Source organism: Arvicanthis niloticus, chromosome 8 (assembly GCF_011762505.2).
Source record: "Arvicanthis niloticus isolate mArvNil1 chromosome 8, mArvNil1.pat.X, whole genome shotgun sequence".
Taxonomy (NCBI): domain Eukaryota; kingdom Metazoa; phylum Chordata; class Mammalia; order Rodentia; family Muridae; genus Arvicanthis; species Arvicanthis niloticus.
Window position 1 is genome coordinate 55107020 of NC_047665.1, and position 18588 is coordinate 55125607.

The following is an 18588-nucleotide window of genomic DNA, read 5'->3' on the forward strand; positions in this document are numbered from 1 at the left end:
TTTCACAGAATTTTGTGTTATTCATTCATATTTTATAAGAATTATCAATAAGTAACTAGTAATTTTATTGCATTTTTATAATTTTTCCCTTATCTCTAAGAGCCATCAAATAGATATATATTAGTAGCTTATGCCTTTAATCTGAGCATTCTAGAGACAGGGATCTCTGGGTGAATTTCTGTGAATTACAGAACATTCTGGTCTACATAGCAAGTGCCACATCACTCAGGGGAATATAATGGGAAACTGTCTCAAAAGTTTTTATTATGTAGGATACAGTTGGATTTATATATTTCATTAATAAATGCCTCAAATACGAACTTCTTCCCTGCATGGACATAGACATTCATAAGGTTTACGTACATGTAGGTAAAACATTCATATGTAAAATGAAATGAATGGATCTTTAAAAACACAAGACTAGAAAAAGCAACTTGATGTTCCATTTCAGAGTGTGACAAAAATAGGTCTCTGTGGACTTTGCTCCAGCTGACTCTGAATTAACACATACAGTGGTCTGATGAGAAGGGATATGTTCAGTCACCAGTATCCAAGACATCTCTCATATCATAATACATAGACAGATCTTCTGATAGAAATGCTAATGAAGGCCACCATGTTAATATTCATCAGTAAATGGATGATCCGGATGTCCCTCAAAACTAAAATTAGAAAAAAAGAATGCATAATGTAAGAAATTGGTTTCTTGTTTTAAAGGAAGCTAAGTCCAAATGTTGACCAGTACTAAAGTCTAGCTCAATAAACATTTTCCCTCTCAAGTTTCTTAGGTCATGCTTTGTCCTCACAGCAATAACAACCCTAACTAACACAAGTACTCGATATGTTAAGTTTATAAATGGATTTTTTTTTCAATTTTATAGGCAGGGTCTCACATAACCCAGGCTGGCCTCAAACTCATATATAGCTGACAATGACCTTGAGCTTGTGACCATCTTGCCTACCACCTAGTGTTAGCATTACAGTTGTGTACCACTATGCCCAGTTTAAGAATTTTGAGTTCCTTACTCCAGAAGCATACTTTGGAATTTAGTGATGTTCATGCTTTATTAATGACACAAAATATAACTGACAATGATCATTCTTAAAAGATAGGAATAATTCCTCTCTGCTTGCTTGCCATTCTATTTTTGCATTATAGTCTCTACTTAATTCTTCTCTGTGCTCTGTACAAATCAAAAGATTATTAATGCTGTATTTGCTACTTTTAAGCACATATAATTTTCCATTGGGCTACTCTCACTTCATGTACATTCTATCATTTTATTGTGAATTTAAATTCCCATGAGCAGAAAAAAATAGCCCTGCCTACCCTGATTTATAGGGTATGTCTTTGGTCAGTTTCCACAGCCTTACTGCAGGAAGAAAGCCTAGAAACCATCTGTTGGCTTTAAAATATTCCAACAGTGGGAATCTCTCCAAGATCTTCCTTTGGTTTCTTATCTCACTAATCTAAGATGTCTCTGTTCTCTGCACTGAGATCTCTGTGTGTCTGAAATGTAAAACAATAGATTCTATTCACTTCACAAAGATCAGCTGGTTTTCATACAAATGTAGCTTTGGGTGCTGAACAAATGTGAAACAAGAGGAATTGAGAGGCCCAAATCAATTTAAAACATCAATTTTCAAGATGTAACTAACCATTCCATATGAAAGAGATAAGAGATGGACAATGACATTGAAAACAATACCTTCGATCTGGTTAACAGAAAAACTCTGAGATAGGAGCAGGTGTCATCAGCTTACTCTTAGAAACATTTAATTTTTCTATATGGCAAAGTATATGTCCTATGACATAGTTGTAGAAGACAGAAACCTACACAGAGGTTTGGTTCCAATGAAGGCATTGTGTTATCCAGCAGTCCAGTGACTTGAGACTGTGCAGAGGGGCACAGGTGAGAAAAAATGACCCTAGTTCCACCATTGAACAGAGCTCTGGAGACAATCTGTAAGAATTCCCAGAGCAGCTCATTCCCAACTCACACTAGTCTTTGTCTTATGAATATTGTGGTAACTTTTAACACATTACAATCCTACTCAAAAAAAAAAAAAAAAAAAAACAAATTGAAGCAATATAATGACCAAAGTTACTTACTAATTTGCAGTATTGTATCTTAAATTTCTGTTCAAGCCATCCAGGACTTTCATGTCCTCTGAAGCCAAATGGAATTCAAAAACCTATCACAGAAGTGGAAATTTTATTGCTTTTATATTACATATTGATAGTCTGGAAAATCCAAGAGAATTCAATGGAGTGTTGCAGTGGCAATATTGAAAACACAGGGGACATGTCTCAAATATCTTGAAGATATCAAACAAAACATTCAAATTATTAAAGAATAACAAGTTGAAAAGAAATAAACTCATGTTCTTATATAAGAGATTGAAACCACACAACTATAAGCCAAAGAAAAAGTAGAGAACAAACAGAGATAATGAACTTAGAATACTGAAAAAGATTATTTAAAAACTGAATTTTAACAATACAGTTTAGTAAGATGTACTACCAGAGATGCCTATATCCCATTAGTAATACAATGAGAAAATTAGTTTTATATATAAATCGTCAAATGCTAATGAAGTCATCAGCAAAGAGCATAGGAATTGGCTTCAAAACATCTAAATTACGGAGATTAAACATGAAAAGTCACTAGCTTCCAACATACTCAGACTAATGATCTTATGAATCTATTGTACTACTATAAAGTATGTTGGAAATCAATATCTGAACAGCTGATAAAACTTTTAATGAAAAGATGCACTGTGCTGTTGAAGTGTAAGCCAAATAAACCCTTTCTGCTCCCAAGTTGCTTTTGGTCAGAGTATTATGCCAGCAACAGAACCCAAATTATGACATCCAATTAACCCAATGTCAGCCATGCACAAAAGGGATTCTGTATCAAATGAGATGAAAAGTGAAAACTGACACCCAAGGTTGTCTGACATCCATGACACATACCATACCATGTCCATACATGGGGCAGGGGGTGGGGGGAGAGACAGAGACAGAGAGAGAGAGATTTTAAATAACCCTTTAGATGAAAGAAATAACAGCCATCTTTAGAATACTCAACTCCAGAGCAATTGTGTTGTGTAACAAGATGCAGCCTAAGCTAGTTCACTAAAGAGTAAAAAGACAACTATATGAAAGAAAGCTTACTCAGTACTGACAACAGCCCAATTGACAGAGAAGCCTCACTCTCTTGCAAATTTAAGAGTGGACAGAACAGACATGGCAAAACTCAGCTCAGGCCAGCAAAACAGTTCAGCAAGTAAAAGCCATAAGACCTGTACACAATGCCTGGAATCCATGGTGGAAAGAAAAACTGACTCCTGTAAAGGCAAAGAAATATTCTGAGAGATCCTGGAGGACCCATGTTAAGGCTGTGTACGGGCTAGTCTTATGTCAAACACAACATAAGCTAGAGTTATCTGAAAGGAGGGAACTTCACCTGAGAAAATGCCTCCAAAAGATCCAGATGTAATTTATCTTCTTAATTAAGTGATTGGGGCTAGCCCTTTGTGGGTGATGTCATTTCTGGACTAGTGGTCCTGGGTTCTATAAGAAAGCAGGCTGAGAAAGCCATGAGAAACAATCCAGTAATCCAGTGTTCCCCAATTGCCTTTGCATTAATTGTTGCCTCCAGGTCCCTGCCCTGTTTGAGTTCCTGTCCTGACTTTCTTCGATAGTGAACTGTGATGTGGAAGTATAAGACAAACCCTTTCCTCCATAAATTGTGTTTGCTCATGATGTTTCATGACAGCAATAGTAACCCTAAGACAGGATGCTCCACAAATGCCTCAAATCCTACAGCCCTGTCATCACCTGCATGAACTCTTTGATCCGCTTCTCATTGAAGCTCCTGGTCAGGGCCACAACCCCACGCTGCAGCTGGTAACGAAGGGCAATCAGTGCTGGTGTTTGCTTGTACTTCTTTGCCATGGCACAAAGAACTGGATCATCTAAGAGAACTGGACTTTTCTGATCCACCCTAGAAGGGAAAGTAAGAAAATGCTGAACTCCTGAAATTCAAATTACCTTTGTGATAGGAGGCTTATAAAACAGGTGTCCAGATAATAGATACACAACTGTTCTCCCCTGGGCCAGTATAGCTAATATCATATCAGATCTTCTCAAAAATTTAAATGCCAATCACTCTAAGTCTGTTGAGAGTCAGATCTAGAAATTGTTATAGAACTAAATGTATTTCAAAAGTCATGCTTGAGATACACTGTCATTCTTTGGTACTGACCAGATTTTGTCTCGTGAACTTCCCAATGTGCAGTAGGAAACCAGGATGATGTCTTTTGACTTACAATAATCCAGCATTTTGCTCTGGTTGAGATAAAGATGACATTCTACCTGATAAAAGACAGTTAGTTTTTATGAGGCTTTGTATTACTATGAAATGAAAACACCAAAATGAGAGAACTTGAATTCTTAAAAAGTAAAATATGAAATTTGAAGTGAAAAAAAAACAACACTAAGTAGCAATCACTTTAACAAAATGAATTTAATGTCTTTCTTGTAGGAAGCTTTTTTTTTAAATATATACCCAAAAAGAAACAATTCTATGGGCCATTCCTTAGATGCTAAATAATCTTTTACTAGTCAATATCATTTCAGTTCTTCTCAGAAATTTAAATATTTACTGCTCTAAGTCAGTTGAGAGTTAGATTTAGAAAGTTGTTACCAAACTAAACATATTTGTTTAGGCTTGGCAGATTCCATAGTGGGAGCAAGGAAAGAATTATTGCAAACTTGTATAGTAAATCACAGTAGAGGCAAGAATTTCACCAAAAGCTCATAATGGCATGTGTGAAGACAAAAGTGCCCATTTAATAGCATTCATATTAATGTAAGAAGTCCATAAGTCCATCACAGTACAGAAGAGAAAAGAGAGTATAAAAATCCATTTGCTCATGCTGATCTTTAGTTTAATGTTTTAGTCAGAATATCAGTATTCAAAGGCAAACTACTAATGATTTACATTGTCTTATACAGATAATGGTGCAATGACTTAGCAGATTAAAGTACTTGCCATCAAGTGCTGATTTCAACTCCTGTGATCCACATGTTAGAAAGAGATAACCAACCAATTCCTACAATTTCCTGACCTTCAGATATGGTGTGTGTGTGTGTGTGTGTGTGTGTGTGTGTGTGTGTGTGTGTGTGTGTGTTTAAACAGTTGATTTACTGTTAGAAAGCAGGAAGGAATCGAATATGATGTACACCATCAATCGTACTATCAGCTCAAAGTGTTCTGCCCAAAATTCTCCAATATGGCTTCATCATAACCAGATAAGATATCTCACAAATGTTCATGAATTTGACAGCTGCCGGTTAATTTCTCTGTAGCTGTGGCTCTGGTTCATCCAACTGAGGATGGATGCATCAGGACAAAGGCACAGCCATCTAACATTCATGGATCTTAGCACTGTTTCCTGCCCTCACTGTGTTTCCAGGACCTTTCCTCCTGTGCAAACTTCCCTCCAAAGCATCTTTCTTCCTCCAACCTAATCTCCGATGGAGAAGAAAAGCAACCTGATCTCTGAAGTCACGCCTTTGACAGTGCTTCCCTCTTCTACTTCTAATATCAAATTAGCCAGGTGGAAGCCCCAGTCATCCCACTGTCTTTCTCAAGCAGAGGTGTAATGAAGGGACTTCTATGTCCTCTAAGAGGGACACCATTCTTAGAATTTCCATCCCATGGAAGTTAAATGAGCAGGACTTGACAACAAATCAGTGGTACAGGAAGAACAAATTTAGGCATAAAAGGCCAAGATGTAGAAAGGGCTCACCTGGTTGCACACAGGTTTGTACTTGAGCCCCGGCTTGTTCAGGATCATCTCCAGCTGTCTACGGTTAAAGTTGGACACCCCGATGGACTTGGCCAGCCCTGCATCCTTACACTTCTCCATGGCCTAGAGAGAAAGAGAGGGCAGAGAATAAATTGTGCAATTGTTCCAAAAAGTGGTTCTAATGCTTTCAAGCAATGCTGAGGGAAGTGCTGGCTCTGACAGTCTAGAGGCAAAGAATTGGTGGAGAAAGTAAAGGACAGAGGAAAGGGAAGTGAAAAGGGATTCTTGTGTCCTTAAGAAATAGCTGACATTGCAACATGTAGGTTGGAAAGAGACTTCTAACCTCAGTTCTTCTCCCCTAGTATTTTCCAACAATAAATTCCTCCAGCATCTCCAATAGCACCACTTGTGAAAGTTAGAGAATTCTAGATCATTCCGTTCTCACAGGTGGCTGTCATATGTGACTCTCTCTCCCAGTGCCTCGTTCTGTGTTCTTTCCTCTAAGGACTCACCTCCCATGTGTCACAGAGGTCCACTGATTCAGCCAACAGATTACCATGTTCATCTCGTGGAAATGATTTATCTCCAGGCTAGAATAGAATCATTCATTTTAGAGACATCTCTGAAGTAGGGTTAGCATATTTAACCACATTGTCAAGTCCTTCAAAGTCTGGCCTAGGAAAACTTCCTGAGTAAGAAGGACATTATTTTAGATTCTTTACATTAGGAATAACAAGGGACTACTCTTTAAAGATTGGCATCTAATCTTTTATATTTTCCATATAATTAGAAATGCTTTTCTCCTATGTCCTAATAGTGTCTTGTATGGTTTTTGTTATTATTTCAGCCCCTATATTTCCCTATAAGAAAACATCTCTATATTTTTGGTAAATCAGGTAATTATATAAACCTTATATCTTGTAATAATGAATTATGTTCATGATTTGAGAGAAACAGTTCCTTATCCTAATGGACATATATATGATTGTGTAAAGGCATGCACAATTAAACTGGGACATCAGTCGGACTTTCTTTTCAGGATTAATGTGGGTATCAGAAAACCAGAATAGCTCTCAAGTTTTACTAACCATGACTCTTGGATTGCCACAAGTCCATATTTTCTACCAATAACAAATGAAAGCCTCAAACTAGATAAACATGATTTAGAGCTAGGAGATAGAGAAAATATTTCTGAAGCCGATGCTACTTAATGCCTTTAAATGTATTCGTCATGGCTTAGACTTCCCAGTTATGTAACATAATGACCTCCACTGCACAAACTAGCTTAATGTTTTGATAATCTTATAGCAAGAGTTCTGCATAACACAGTTATTATGGGCTAAGTGCTATCTACAAAACCCCAACTTGAAGCTATGAAAAGAACTAATATTCGGCAGATCTCCAAGGGCTGGTAGTATGAGAACCAGATGTTCTAGTTTGCATTCTGTTTCTGAGATAAACACCATGACTGAAAACAACTGGAGAGGAGTTTACTTAATGTCTTACGCTTCTACATCAAGACCCATCATTGAGGGAAGGCAGGACTGGGATTCAAAAAAACAAAAAACTGAAGCATTAAAGATGGAGGAATGCTGCTTACCCATTTGCTCCCTTCCTCAGTCATCAGTTAACTTTCTTATTCAGGCCAGGACAACCTGCAGAGGGATAGCTCTTTCCACAGTTGGGTGGGCCCTCTCTCATCAACCCATAATCAAGATGATTTCTCAAAGACATGGCCTCTGGCAAACGTGATCTGAGCAATTCTCGAACTGAGACTCCCTCAGATGACTTTGGGCACTGTCAAATTGATAGCTAAAACTGATGGAGACAGCCACCAAGGGTGTGTACCACCAGATCTGCTCTCAGAGTGCAGTTATGAGAGATGATGTAATCTCAGTGTGAAGCATTTGTATGGCACTTTGATTAATCTCTACAATTGCATGTAAACACCTTCCAAGGACTAAGGCAGACTGAGGAGATGGCCCAGGGGGTAAAGCATTTGACTTGAAAGCCTAATGACCTGAGTTTAAACTCAAAAATTTACATAAAAAACAAACAGAAAAAAATTAAATCCAGGTGTGGTAGTGCACCTTTGTAATCCCATCTCTGGAAAGGTGGAGACAGGTGGATTTCTGGGCAATTTGGCTATTGAGTCTAGCCTATTAAGAATTCTAGGCCAACGAAAGACCTTGTCTCAAATAAATTGTGGATGGCATCCAAAGAACATATAATGGATATGTTCTGTCTTTCATATGCATAAGCACACACATGCAATGTGCAACCATACACATGTGCACCTGCATATACACAAACACACACACAAACATACACACATACACACACATATACACACACACATACACACACATATACACACACACATACACACACATAGAGACCAAAACGAGAACTATGCCTTGAATGTAGCTATTGGGTTTTTTCCAAGTTTCTAATGCAGATGACAGCTTGTAGCAGAATTTCCCCTGTCCAACCAATTTAAATATTAATACAACAAGAAACCTGTGATTGGACAGGGAAAAGGCAGGCGGAGCTAAGAGTTTGAGGGACAGAGATAGAGGAGAAGGAAGGAAGATGGGGAAGAACAGGATGATCCAGATTCCATGTGGCTTTAAATAGACACAGGTAGCTATGAATATGATATAAGGAATGGATAATCACAGGACAATTTGTCTTATCTAGATGGGCAATTTATATTCTTATCTATAGGCTCTGAAATTATTTTGTGGGCATCTTGTGAATTGAGAATTTACTGATAAATAAATCTGACTGATTAATTATAAGTTTCTAGAGTTTTGATTTACTAGGTTAAGGAGATTTGGGACCAGTGACCACAGGGGGTGGATGGCTGGGAATGTGCACAGAATCCTCAGCAAGAGAACCAAGGTCTGCCACTGCATGGGGCTAGCCTAGAGGTGGCAAGACCAAGGGCAGAGAGTAGCAGGGAATAGCACAGGTTGGTGCCGATTTTTTTAATATTTCCCACTACAACAGCTAAATTATTTTCTTTTGCAAACAGGAAGCATGGTTTCAAGGCTTCAAAAATAATGTTAGAAAATGTGACTTAGGGATTACGGTTTAGGATTTTCATTAAAATGATAGTTTATGCATTCACTCAAGAATATAAATCTCAAATTGTCATATAACTGTTGGTTACAGCGGCATAACTAGTGAGATAATTTTAAACATAGCAATTGCTCACCTGCAAAGCCATTGGGAAATGAATAATGTAAAGATCAACATAATCCAATTGAGCGTTCTTTAGTGTCTTTTCCAAGCAAGATCGGACCAATTCAGGTCGATGGAAAGTGCTCCAAAGCTGCCAACATTAAAGAATGAGACTTTAACCTCAGAGTTCATCCACTTTGTTTGGGTTACTTTATCTATCATGGAGACATCTTTCTACACTTACAAACAGCCTCCCTGCTTTCCTTCTTTTCCATGGTTTTTCACATGAAAACTTTCCTGAGTGTGTAGTACAATACCCTACCACTGAGCTATATCACTTGAACATCATTATATGTTAGGTTATTGTCAGTTATCTATTGAACATGGAATGGAATATTTAAGAGAAAGAATTGTTTTCTCTAATAATAATGCTCAGTTTTCAAAGTACCACACAAGCTTGGCCTAAGTCACTCATCCATTCAAGTCCACAGGGAAGAGCTTTTATTCATTCACTATACATAACTGAAGGTTGTAGGAAAACCATTATGGAGCCATGTTAGTGTGTGCTCAACTTCACTGAATACACTTCAGCTATCCTTTCTATGAACAAAAACTCCTGCAGGCTGCCTGACTGTTTAAAACTTCAGTGCTGTGGAGAGGTTGGAAGGTTACATGCCTGAAGGTTAATTATTTTATCTAGACTAGCCCTCTGAAACAGCCCTTCCTTGTCATCACTGTGTGAGAACTAACATCTTGTGACTAATAGATTAAGAAAATCCTTTGAGAATATATTAACTTAGGGGAACTACTAGCTTCCACCAATCCAAAATCTAAGAAGGTCATCAATTGCATCTTGGGCCTACAGAAAACAATCCCATCTCACTGTACCTGTCTCTCTGAGGTACCCATCAATGTGTTTTAAATGTACATTGATTTGTGACTTTCTTTGTTCTGTAAAAATATAAAACCCTTAACAAAATTGCTTCTATATTGGAACATAGAATTTGGGGTTCCTAAGCCATGGGGACTCCAAATGGCTCCGGACTAAACTCTCTTAATCCCTTTAAGATTTCATCTATGGCTCCTGTAGCCTGCATTTTGATATACTAGCCTGCTGCGTAAACTCTGTCCTCACAGAACTTTGTTTACTTTCCTGGGGGAAATGCCTCCACCTGCCTAAGAAATGCCTCAGGCAAGATGTTTCCTCCTTTTCCCCCTCCTCAGCAAGGAAGTTCAGTATGCTCTAGGGAATTCTGCAAACACCTGCACTTGTCCACTAGACCATCTGTCTTCTGAGCAAGTCTGGTGATAGAGCTGAGAAGGACTCTGGTTTTCATTGTTCCTCTACCTAAATTAACTTGAAAGACACTCCAAAGAATGCCCAGTGAAGGTACCCAGGAGAATTATAACCTATAATCCCCTACTACTGTTACTTCTCAAATTCTCCTTCAGTTCCTTAGCAGTGGTCACTGTTGGGTCATGGTTGAGTTCTGTCTGACTGTACATTTCATCATGAACCACTCTGCTTTCACCGGAGACTCAGAACAGTATATTTACATGGAAGTTATACATTTGGACTCCACAGTGGTAACAAAGACATATTTACCTATTTTCAAGCCTAGCTTGAATATATGAATGTGTGTGAATAAACCTTGTAACATTTAATAATGATGCATAAAACAGGTATTGATCCGAACACATACTGTCTCTTCAGTTCTATCACATTAAATATGCCCACAAGCATTCCATGGACAAAATACCTTTGAAGTATAGAATATATCTTCTCTCTTCACAGTGCCATCTTCAATTTTGCTTCTTATGGCCTGGCCCACTTCCTCTTCTATTTCGTACAAATAAGCAGAGTCAAAATGGCGGAACCCAGTATCTATAGCTATTTTAGTAGCCTTGATAACTTCATCCTTAGGAACCTAAAGAAGCAACCAAAAGTAGTATCTGTGTAATAAAAGATATTTCAGACACAGTCAATTGTTCTCCAATGAATCAACTTCTCTTGTCTTGGGGTTGCTATGTATGTGTAAGGACACACTCATTACAATTTCCCTGGATCTCTTCCAATCAGCCCTAGAGGTGAGCATTCCCCTCAAACATGCTCAGTCCAGAGCACTCACTGTGTGACTGACATTGTCAGTACTGAGCAGTATCTCCCGATGCAGTCATTTGATCAAAGGACTCACAGGCTCAGTTGAAGCAGTACAGAAATATAGGACAACTTATGAGGATGGGATACAGGGAAAAAAGGAGCTTCTCACCCTGGAGTCAGCCTTTTACCAGTTGAAAATCAAGAATGCCATAACAGTTAGCAACATGTGCTATGATGGCATATTCATATTCAGCTATGTTCTGTTAAAATAACAATAAAATTGGATTAAGTCCACACATATATATGACCTTGTGGAGGACATTGTTTCCTTTCCCACATATTTTCTAGGCATCTCAAACAAGACTGTTAACTTTGTATACAGTAGAGATGTCCTGTTTCATAGATCCCTGTGAAATAGATTTACCTTATTAAGTATGACCCTGCCATGTGCCTTTCAGAACCCACTCCATGAATTCATTTATTATTAACCCTTTGAGGATAAGAACTTCACTTAAATAGTATCTATGGCTATTATAAAGATGATGATGAGTGATTTTTCCCTTGAAAAGCCCATACCTCTATTTGGGTGTGTCTTAGTCTTGCTTTTAGTATTCCATGTTTAAATGCATGTTTTAAAATGTGCTTTAGGACTAGGAAACTGATTCAGTCAGTAAAATGCTTGCTGTGCAAGATAAGATCCTGAAGTGGACCCCCAGAATTCATGTAAAAGCACTGGGTGTAGTGTACATGTTTGTAATCAAGGTGCTGAAGAAGCAGAAGCAGACAGATCTATCAGCCCAAATTAGCCTCCCTGGTGAGTACTAGACCAGCGAAAGATTCTGCCCCAAATAAACAATAATGTGGATAACATCAGGAGAACAACACTCAAGGTTGATCTCTGGCCTCCTCATGCATATAGCCACATGCATATGTGTACACACACACACACAGGTATTATAAAGAAAAAAACAGGAAACTATTATATATAAGAATTTCAAATGATTTTCAATGAAATTTCAAAGGTTATATAATGCCTTATAGCCCCCCTTTCTTTTTCCAGGGGTAATTATTTTCAATTCTATAAGGCATACAAATCATTCTCCAATTACATCTACACCAACAAGTACAAGTGACCAATGACATTTGATGTCAGTGATATTTGATGTCAGCATTCTAGCCCTAGACTCTTTCATGTAGAATAAATTGTAAGAGGATAATAAAATAACCATAGCTGCTCATAAAATCATCACACATTGAAGTCAACTTGATAACAATACTTAACAAAATGTCCTTTACTCAGAAAGCTCAAACCTTTGAGTCATGGTCAGAGTCCTCTGTCTATTGATTCAGGATCAGAAAAAAAAAAGGTAGTGAGGCGCTAACAACATCCTTCACAGTCTGTTAAAAACCTAACTCATGCATGACAGGCATAAACAGGAGATAATAAATAACCATTTTGTTTTGTTGAGTGATGCACCAAGGTGCATTTTTATCATTGATTTCATGATGAAGTGTGGTTAGAAGTCATTTCCAATGTATCTTTTGCATTAGATCATTGTTAGTAGAGCCTAAAAAAATGACTTATGTTCAAGCTTGACTGCTATTGCTTTATTTATCAACTCTGGGCAGCTTGGCAATACAAGAATAGCTAGATTCAGACTGATGCTATATCATATGTTAATTTGGCCTGCATGTGCATTTGTACAATTTACAAAAAATGAGGCTGTATCTCATTAACCCCCAAGCCTGGTTTCCCTGCACCCCTATTAATTGTCTGTAACTCCAGTTCCATGGGATACCATGCCTCCTTCTGGCCTCAGGGCCAAATGCTCATACCCACACACAGACATACATACGATCACACATTGAAATTAAAATAAATCTTTCAAAATATAAGCACTTAGAACACTACTTAAACTATATGGAGCTCAAAATGTTGTATTTAATACAAATAAAAGTAAATAATAATGCTGTGAATTACTAAGAAGGTCTATATAAACTAGCAAATGTCACATGGAAATATCTATTTACATAAATATTTGTTCTGGTTCTATTGTGGGAGAAAACATTCTTAGGGATAAAGCACACATTTTCTCTACTAGATAAAATTGTCTCTAATACCCTTGTGTTTTATGTGGCAGCTTTAACTTCACCATCGAGTTTTATTGTTGTTACTGTTGCTTTCAGCTGAAGGTAAAAATTCAGTACTTTAGATATTGTTCTATATGCCTAATTTACATGTACGTTCCATAATTTTAAGAAATTCAACTTGTGAAATTTTAACCCAAATGAGATGAGTCTGTTTTCAATACAACATGGATCTGATTCATCTTACCAACAAAGAAAATAACAAGAATGAAGATGAATTATAACAGTTTTCTAATATTTTTATTATTTGTGCACATACACAAGTGTGTGTGTGTGTGTGTGTGTGTGTATGTGTGTGTGTGTGTGTGTTGTACATCTGGAGGTCTGAGGAATACCTGTGAGTGGTGATTCTCTTTTTTTGCTATGTGATCCCTGGGGACCAATCAAACTCAATTCATCAAAGACCCTACAAAATTTTTCAGAAACTGTTTTCTCTAATGTACTCAACCTACCTAGAATAGTATAATTCACAATGTTCCATTTTTTTAAATTATTTTATCTTATGTGTCTATACATCCTTTTTCATCTGCTGCCAGCAGAGACAAGAAAAGGATGTAAGATCTCCTGGACCTGAAGTTACAGACAGTTGGGAACCATCAGGAGAGTACTGAAACTTGAACCCACTTCGTCTGCAAGAGGAGCCAGTGCCCTTAACCACTGAGCTCAAATACTGAGTTCCAGTTTAAACAGTTTTCCCTGTGGCCTCTCTTGAGGCCAGCCCTGCCCTTCTCTAAATTATACTGAGCCTTCATATTTACTGAGACAACAGCTGCTGCAGTATCTTCGTTCCTTACCTCTTTTTCAAGTATGTACGCTATGAAGTGGGAATTCCTATCAGAGGAGATCAAAATACCTCTATGATCATGTCCTCTGCATGAGAAAATTGCTACTCAAGCTTAAAGTGTTAACCTTTGCCACTCAATGAGTAACCAGAGGACTAGATTAGAATGAAAACATTTTCCCAAAACCTCCTGTTGTATTTTGATTCAAATGTCATGAATAGGAGCATGGAGCAAGGATTTAGAGTTGCTTTGTTAAAGTATAATTCACCCCAAAAAATAGTGTTTTATTTTCTTTTTAGGTAAATGTTTATAAAGTAAAAGTAGGAAAAAAAAATTCTATTTCAGTACAGGTCTGGAACTTTGTGTTGTGGACTCAGCCCCTGTTCCTCAACCGATCATTTGTCACAAACCACAACTCCAGCAATTTCTACCACAAATATTTTTTTTTCTGGCTTATGTCTACTTGAGAGGAGTAGTTATTTGAATTGCAGAAATAACTACTCCTTCTGTGGTCAAACTCAAAGTAGAGCACTATCACTGATTACTTTTCATTTACTGCCAAACAGGCTGAAACTGAAGGAGAAACAGCCCAGAATAAACAATATTGTCTACATGATAAGTCTCCAAGGACCAGTAACCCGCCTGAGTTCTCTGTTACACACAAATAGCTCTCATCTGCAGACGCTGTGAACCTGAGTCAAACAGGAGCAAATCTAAGAGCACATCCTTGAGCTCTTCTCCTATAAACCCTTAAGCCCCGAGACACAATTGTTACCTCATGAGGCACAGTGGTTCCAAACCCCAGTGCAGGGATGAAGTGACCATCATTTAGTGCTACACGCAGAGATACAGAATTCATAGCTTGTTACTCATGCAACCAAGCAGGTCTTGAGCCTTCTGTTCCCACAGGATAAAAGCCAGTAAAATTGCTACAGCTCCTTAAATATCTCCTGGAAAGTTAAACAATGGTATGTGGGAGGAGCCAGCTTAAAGCAATAGTCCACAGAGAGGGAAACTACAGGCTGCTTGCATGTATATGAGAGTAAACTCCAATAAATGAACAGGGTATGAAAATGAAACCATGAATTTCTTGGAGAACAAAAGGTTCTGTTCACAATCCATATTTACTTCTGTAATTGTTAAGGGGAAACTGATGGATAGTAATCAATCACATGTTACCTAAAAAGTAACTTCAGCTACTAGACTCTGGTTTTTCATTTGAAAAGGGTTTCTCTTCTTCTTTACTTTCTAAACAGTAAGAGTCTCATTGTGACATTTCCACACAGATACAATGTTTCTTGACTACGCTTACCTCTCCCACTGGCCCTTCTGTTCCCTCTCTGGCCCCCTAAATAGTCTCCCATAAACCAGACACCATCTGTGCAAAACACACCAGCTATTTGCCTTTCTGCGTTGGAGTTTTTATGTTTAACAACATGATTTTTCACCTAGCTCCATCCATTTTTATGCATATGATATGATTTTTGTCTCTCCTAAATAAAACTCTATCTTAAATAGGTACTACACTTGGCTTTATTCATTTATCCATTGATTGGCACCTAGGCTGATTCCATATCTTGGACTGAGTACAGGCTCCCCAATGAAAGACTTAGAAAAAGGACTAAAGGAGCTGAAGGGGTTTGCAATCCCATAGGAAGAACAACAATATCAACCAACCAGACCCCCCAGAACTCCCAGGGACTAAACCATCAACCGAAAAGTACACATGGAGGGACACATGACTCCAGCGGCATATGTAGCAGAGGATGGCCTTATCTGGCATCAATGGGAGGGGAGGCCCTTGGTCCTGTGAAGGCTCAATGCCCCAGTGTAGAGGAATGCCAGGACAGGGAGGCTAGAGTGGGTGGGTGGGTGTGTGGGTGGAGGGAACACCCTCATAAAAGCAAGGGGGTGGGGGATGGAGTAGGGGTTTCCAGGGGGACCAGGAAAGGGGATAACATTTGAAATGTAAATAAACAAAATATCCAATTAAAAAAGAAAGAAAAGTACTTTCAAAAATCATGGATGTATAATGTATAAGGTTTGTATATGCTTGCCCCAGGGAATGGCACTATTAGGTGTGGCCCTGCTGGAGTTGGTGTGTCACTGTGGGCATGGGCTTAAAGACCCTCATCCTAGCAACCTGGAAGTCAGTATTCTGTTAGCAGCCTTCAGATGAAGATGTAGAACTCTCAGCAACTCCTGAACCATACCTACCTGGAGACTGACAAGCTCTAGCCTTTGATGATAATGGACTGAATCTTTGAACTTGTAAGCCAGCACCAATTAAATGTTGCCCTTATAAGAACTGCCTTGGTCATGGTGTCTGTTCACAGCAGTCAAACCCTAACTAAAACATACAGATATTTTTATTATACTGACTTTGATTCTTTTGCATCTATACCAAGGAGCAGAATAGCTGGATCAAAAAGAAATTCTATTTTTTTTTTTTTTAGTTTTCTGAAGCTAAATTCATGCTGATTTCCATAATGTCAGAAGTAATTTACATTCTTACCAGCCATGTAGAAAAGACCCACCATCTCCCTTCCTCAACAGCATTTGTTGTTCCTTGTTTTTCTTGATGTCAGCCATCTGATTGGTGCAGGACAGAATCTCTAGCTTCAATTAGCATTTTCTTGATCGCTCTAAACAGTGAATTTTTTATATTCTTTTTGGACATTCTAGAGCTGTTTACTTTTCCATTCATTATTGGATTATTATTTTGATTATTGATATTTCAATTCTTTAAATGTTCTAGATTTAAATGTTTATGCTTTGGAAGATGAATACCAGACTAATATTTTCATATATTGCATAGGCTTTTCCTTGACCTTGTTAATAGTTCCCTTTTCTTTATGTTATATTTCTCCATGTTTCCTATATTCTATACTGAGATTTGCATAGATGTTAGGAAGAATATCTTTTCTAGTTTTATGTAAGAATCTTATTAGTGACTAGCCCTCTCTTCAAGATTTCTTTCTATATCCCACTCAGAGAAAACAATCTAAAAGAACAATACACCACTTTTTTTACATTTTCATTTTCATTTCTTGTGCATTGGTGCTTTGCCTACATGTATGTCCAGATGAGGATGTCAGATCACTTAGAACTGGAATTACAGACAGTTGTAAGTTGCCATGTGGGTGCTGGGAATTAAACCTGGGTCCTCTGAAAGAGCAGCCAATCCACTTAACCACTGAGCCAACTCTCCAGCCCACAATACAGCATTTTTAAAAAGCAATATAGCTGAGTTTTCATTGTTGCTTCTGTAGGTGATGATACATAAACTGAGTGGAGCACTTTCAGATGTACTGATATTGTGGTCCATTTCGTTGGTGGTGTGGAATGGCAGGCCTTCATGCTACACTAGAAGCTGCCCTGTTCTTAAAATGGCAGAAAAGACACACAACTAAAATTGCTTCATCTAAAGGTAGAATGGCTATGAAGTGTAAAGTATCTTTTATTCACCTGATGTAACTGTCATCTGAGAGGCTTGCTGCTAAATAAGCTCACCCTTTCTAGCTCTTTCTGAAATCTTGCTGGCTGGTTCAACTCAGCTGTTCTGGTCCAAACTCTTCTCCAAGATGACTGATTCAAACTGCTTTCTCTTAGCTTCTTACTGAATTGCTCTGCTTGACATCAAACTAACTCTGGCAATCTATTCTAATCTTCTGCTCCTTCTCATTCTCTGGCTTACAATGTTTTTTACCAGCAATCTGGCTCTGTAAAACTATTCCAGTTATACTGCCTGCCTCTCTCTCTCTCTCTCTCTCTCTCTCTCTCTCTCTCTCTCTCTCTCTCTCTCTCTCTCTCGTGTGTGTGTACTGTTCTCTCTTTCCTATCTGTTCTCTTGAGATTTGGGTATATCCTATCTCTGATTCATTTTGTCAAAGCTTTGTCTGCCCCTTAATTAGATGTCACTTTCAAAAATAGTTATTTCCTTTTATAAACCAACCTTACTTTCATTGTTAGGGATTAAAGAAGTGTACTAAGGGCATGCCAGTATTCCAGCCACATCATACTATAATCCAGGGTTTGTTTGTATTCCAAACCAGACCATGTCTTGGATGTGATCCCTTCCCAGAGCAGCCAAGTTGCTGGATTAAAATTCCTCTACAATGAGGAAAAATTCCTGGCCATCTTTTGCTATGTGGCATAGGCCGGCATACTTCCTTAATGAGTGTGCTATTCTTCATGACTACAGAGGTCCCTCCAAAGCACCTGAGGGACTAGATAATATACTACGACCTCTGAAAGTAACACATACAGCATGAGATTATAAACAAGCTATGACATAGCCCTTGCTCTGGGCAATAAAACATGCAACTGAGCCAATTGTCCAGGAAAGGTAAATAAATAAATAATAAAGATATGCCTGATCTAAGAGAGGAATTCCAAAGATAAAAAGACAAGTGGATGCAAGAATTGTCTACATTAACAATGAAAGGTGATGACACAGTATCCTGAATAGAAATCTAAACTATGATGATAAAAAGAGTAAACCACACAGTGGGTAATATAAAATAGGATGATAACAGCCTTTAAAACATA

At 38.0% G+C, this 18588-nt stretch overlaps 1 protein-coding gene across 1 annotated transcript; it reads right to left on the reverse strand.

Annotated features, from left to right (window-relative positions):
• Positions 1-234: 234 nt before the first annotated feature.
• Positions 235-14972, reverse strand: LOC117713813 (3-alpha-hydroxysteroid dehydrogenase). The gene is made up of 9 exons (XM_034510283.2): positions 14813-14972; positions 10767-10934; positions 9041-9157; positions 6333-6410; positions 5821-5943; positions 4272-4381; positions 3845-4010; positions 2114-2196; positions 235-662 (listed from the first exon to the last, which is right to left on the reverse strand). Exons 1-9 carry the CDS (start codon positions 14894-14896, stop codon positions 620-622), a joined length of 972 nt encoding a protein of 323 aa, XP_034366174.1. The 5' UTR covers positions 14897-14972; the 3' UTR covers positions 235-619.
• Between the last annotated feature and the right edge of the window lie 3616 nt (positions 14973-18588).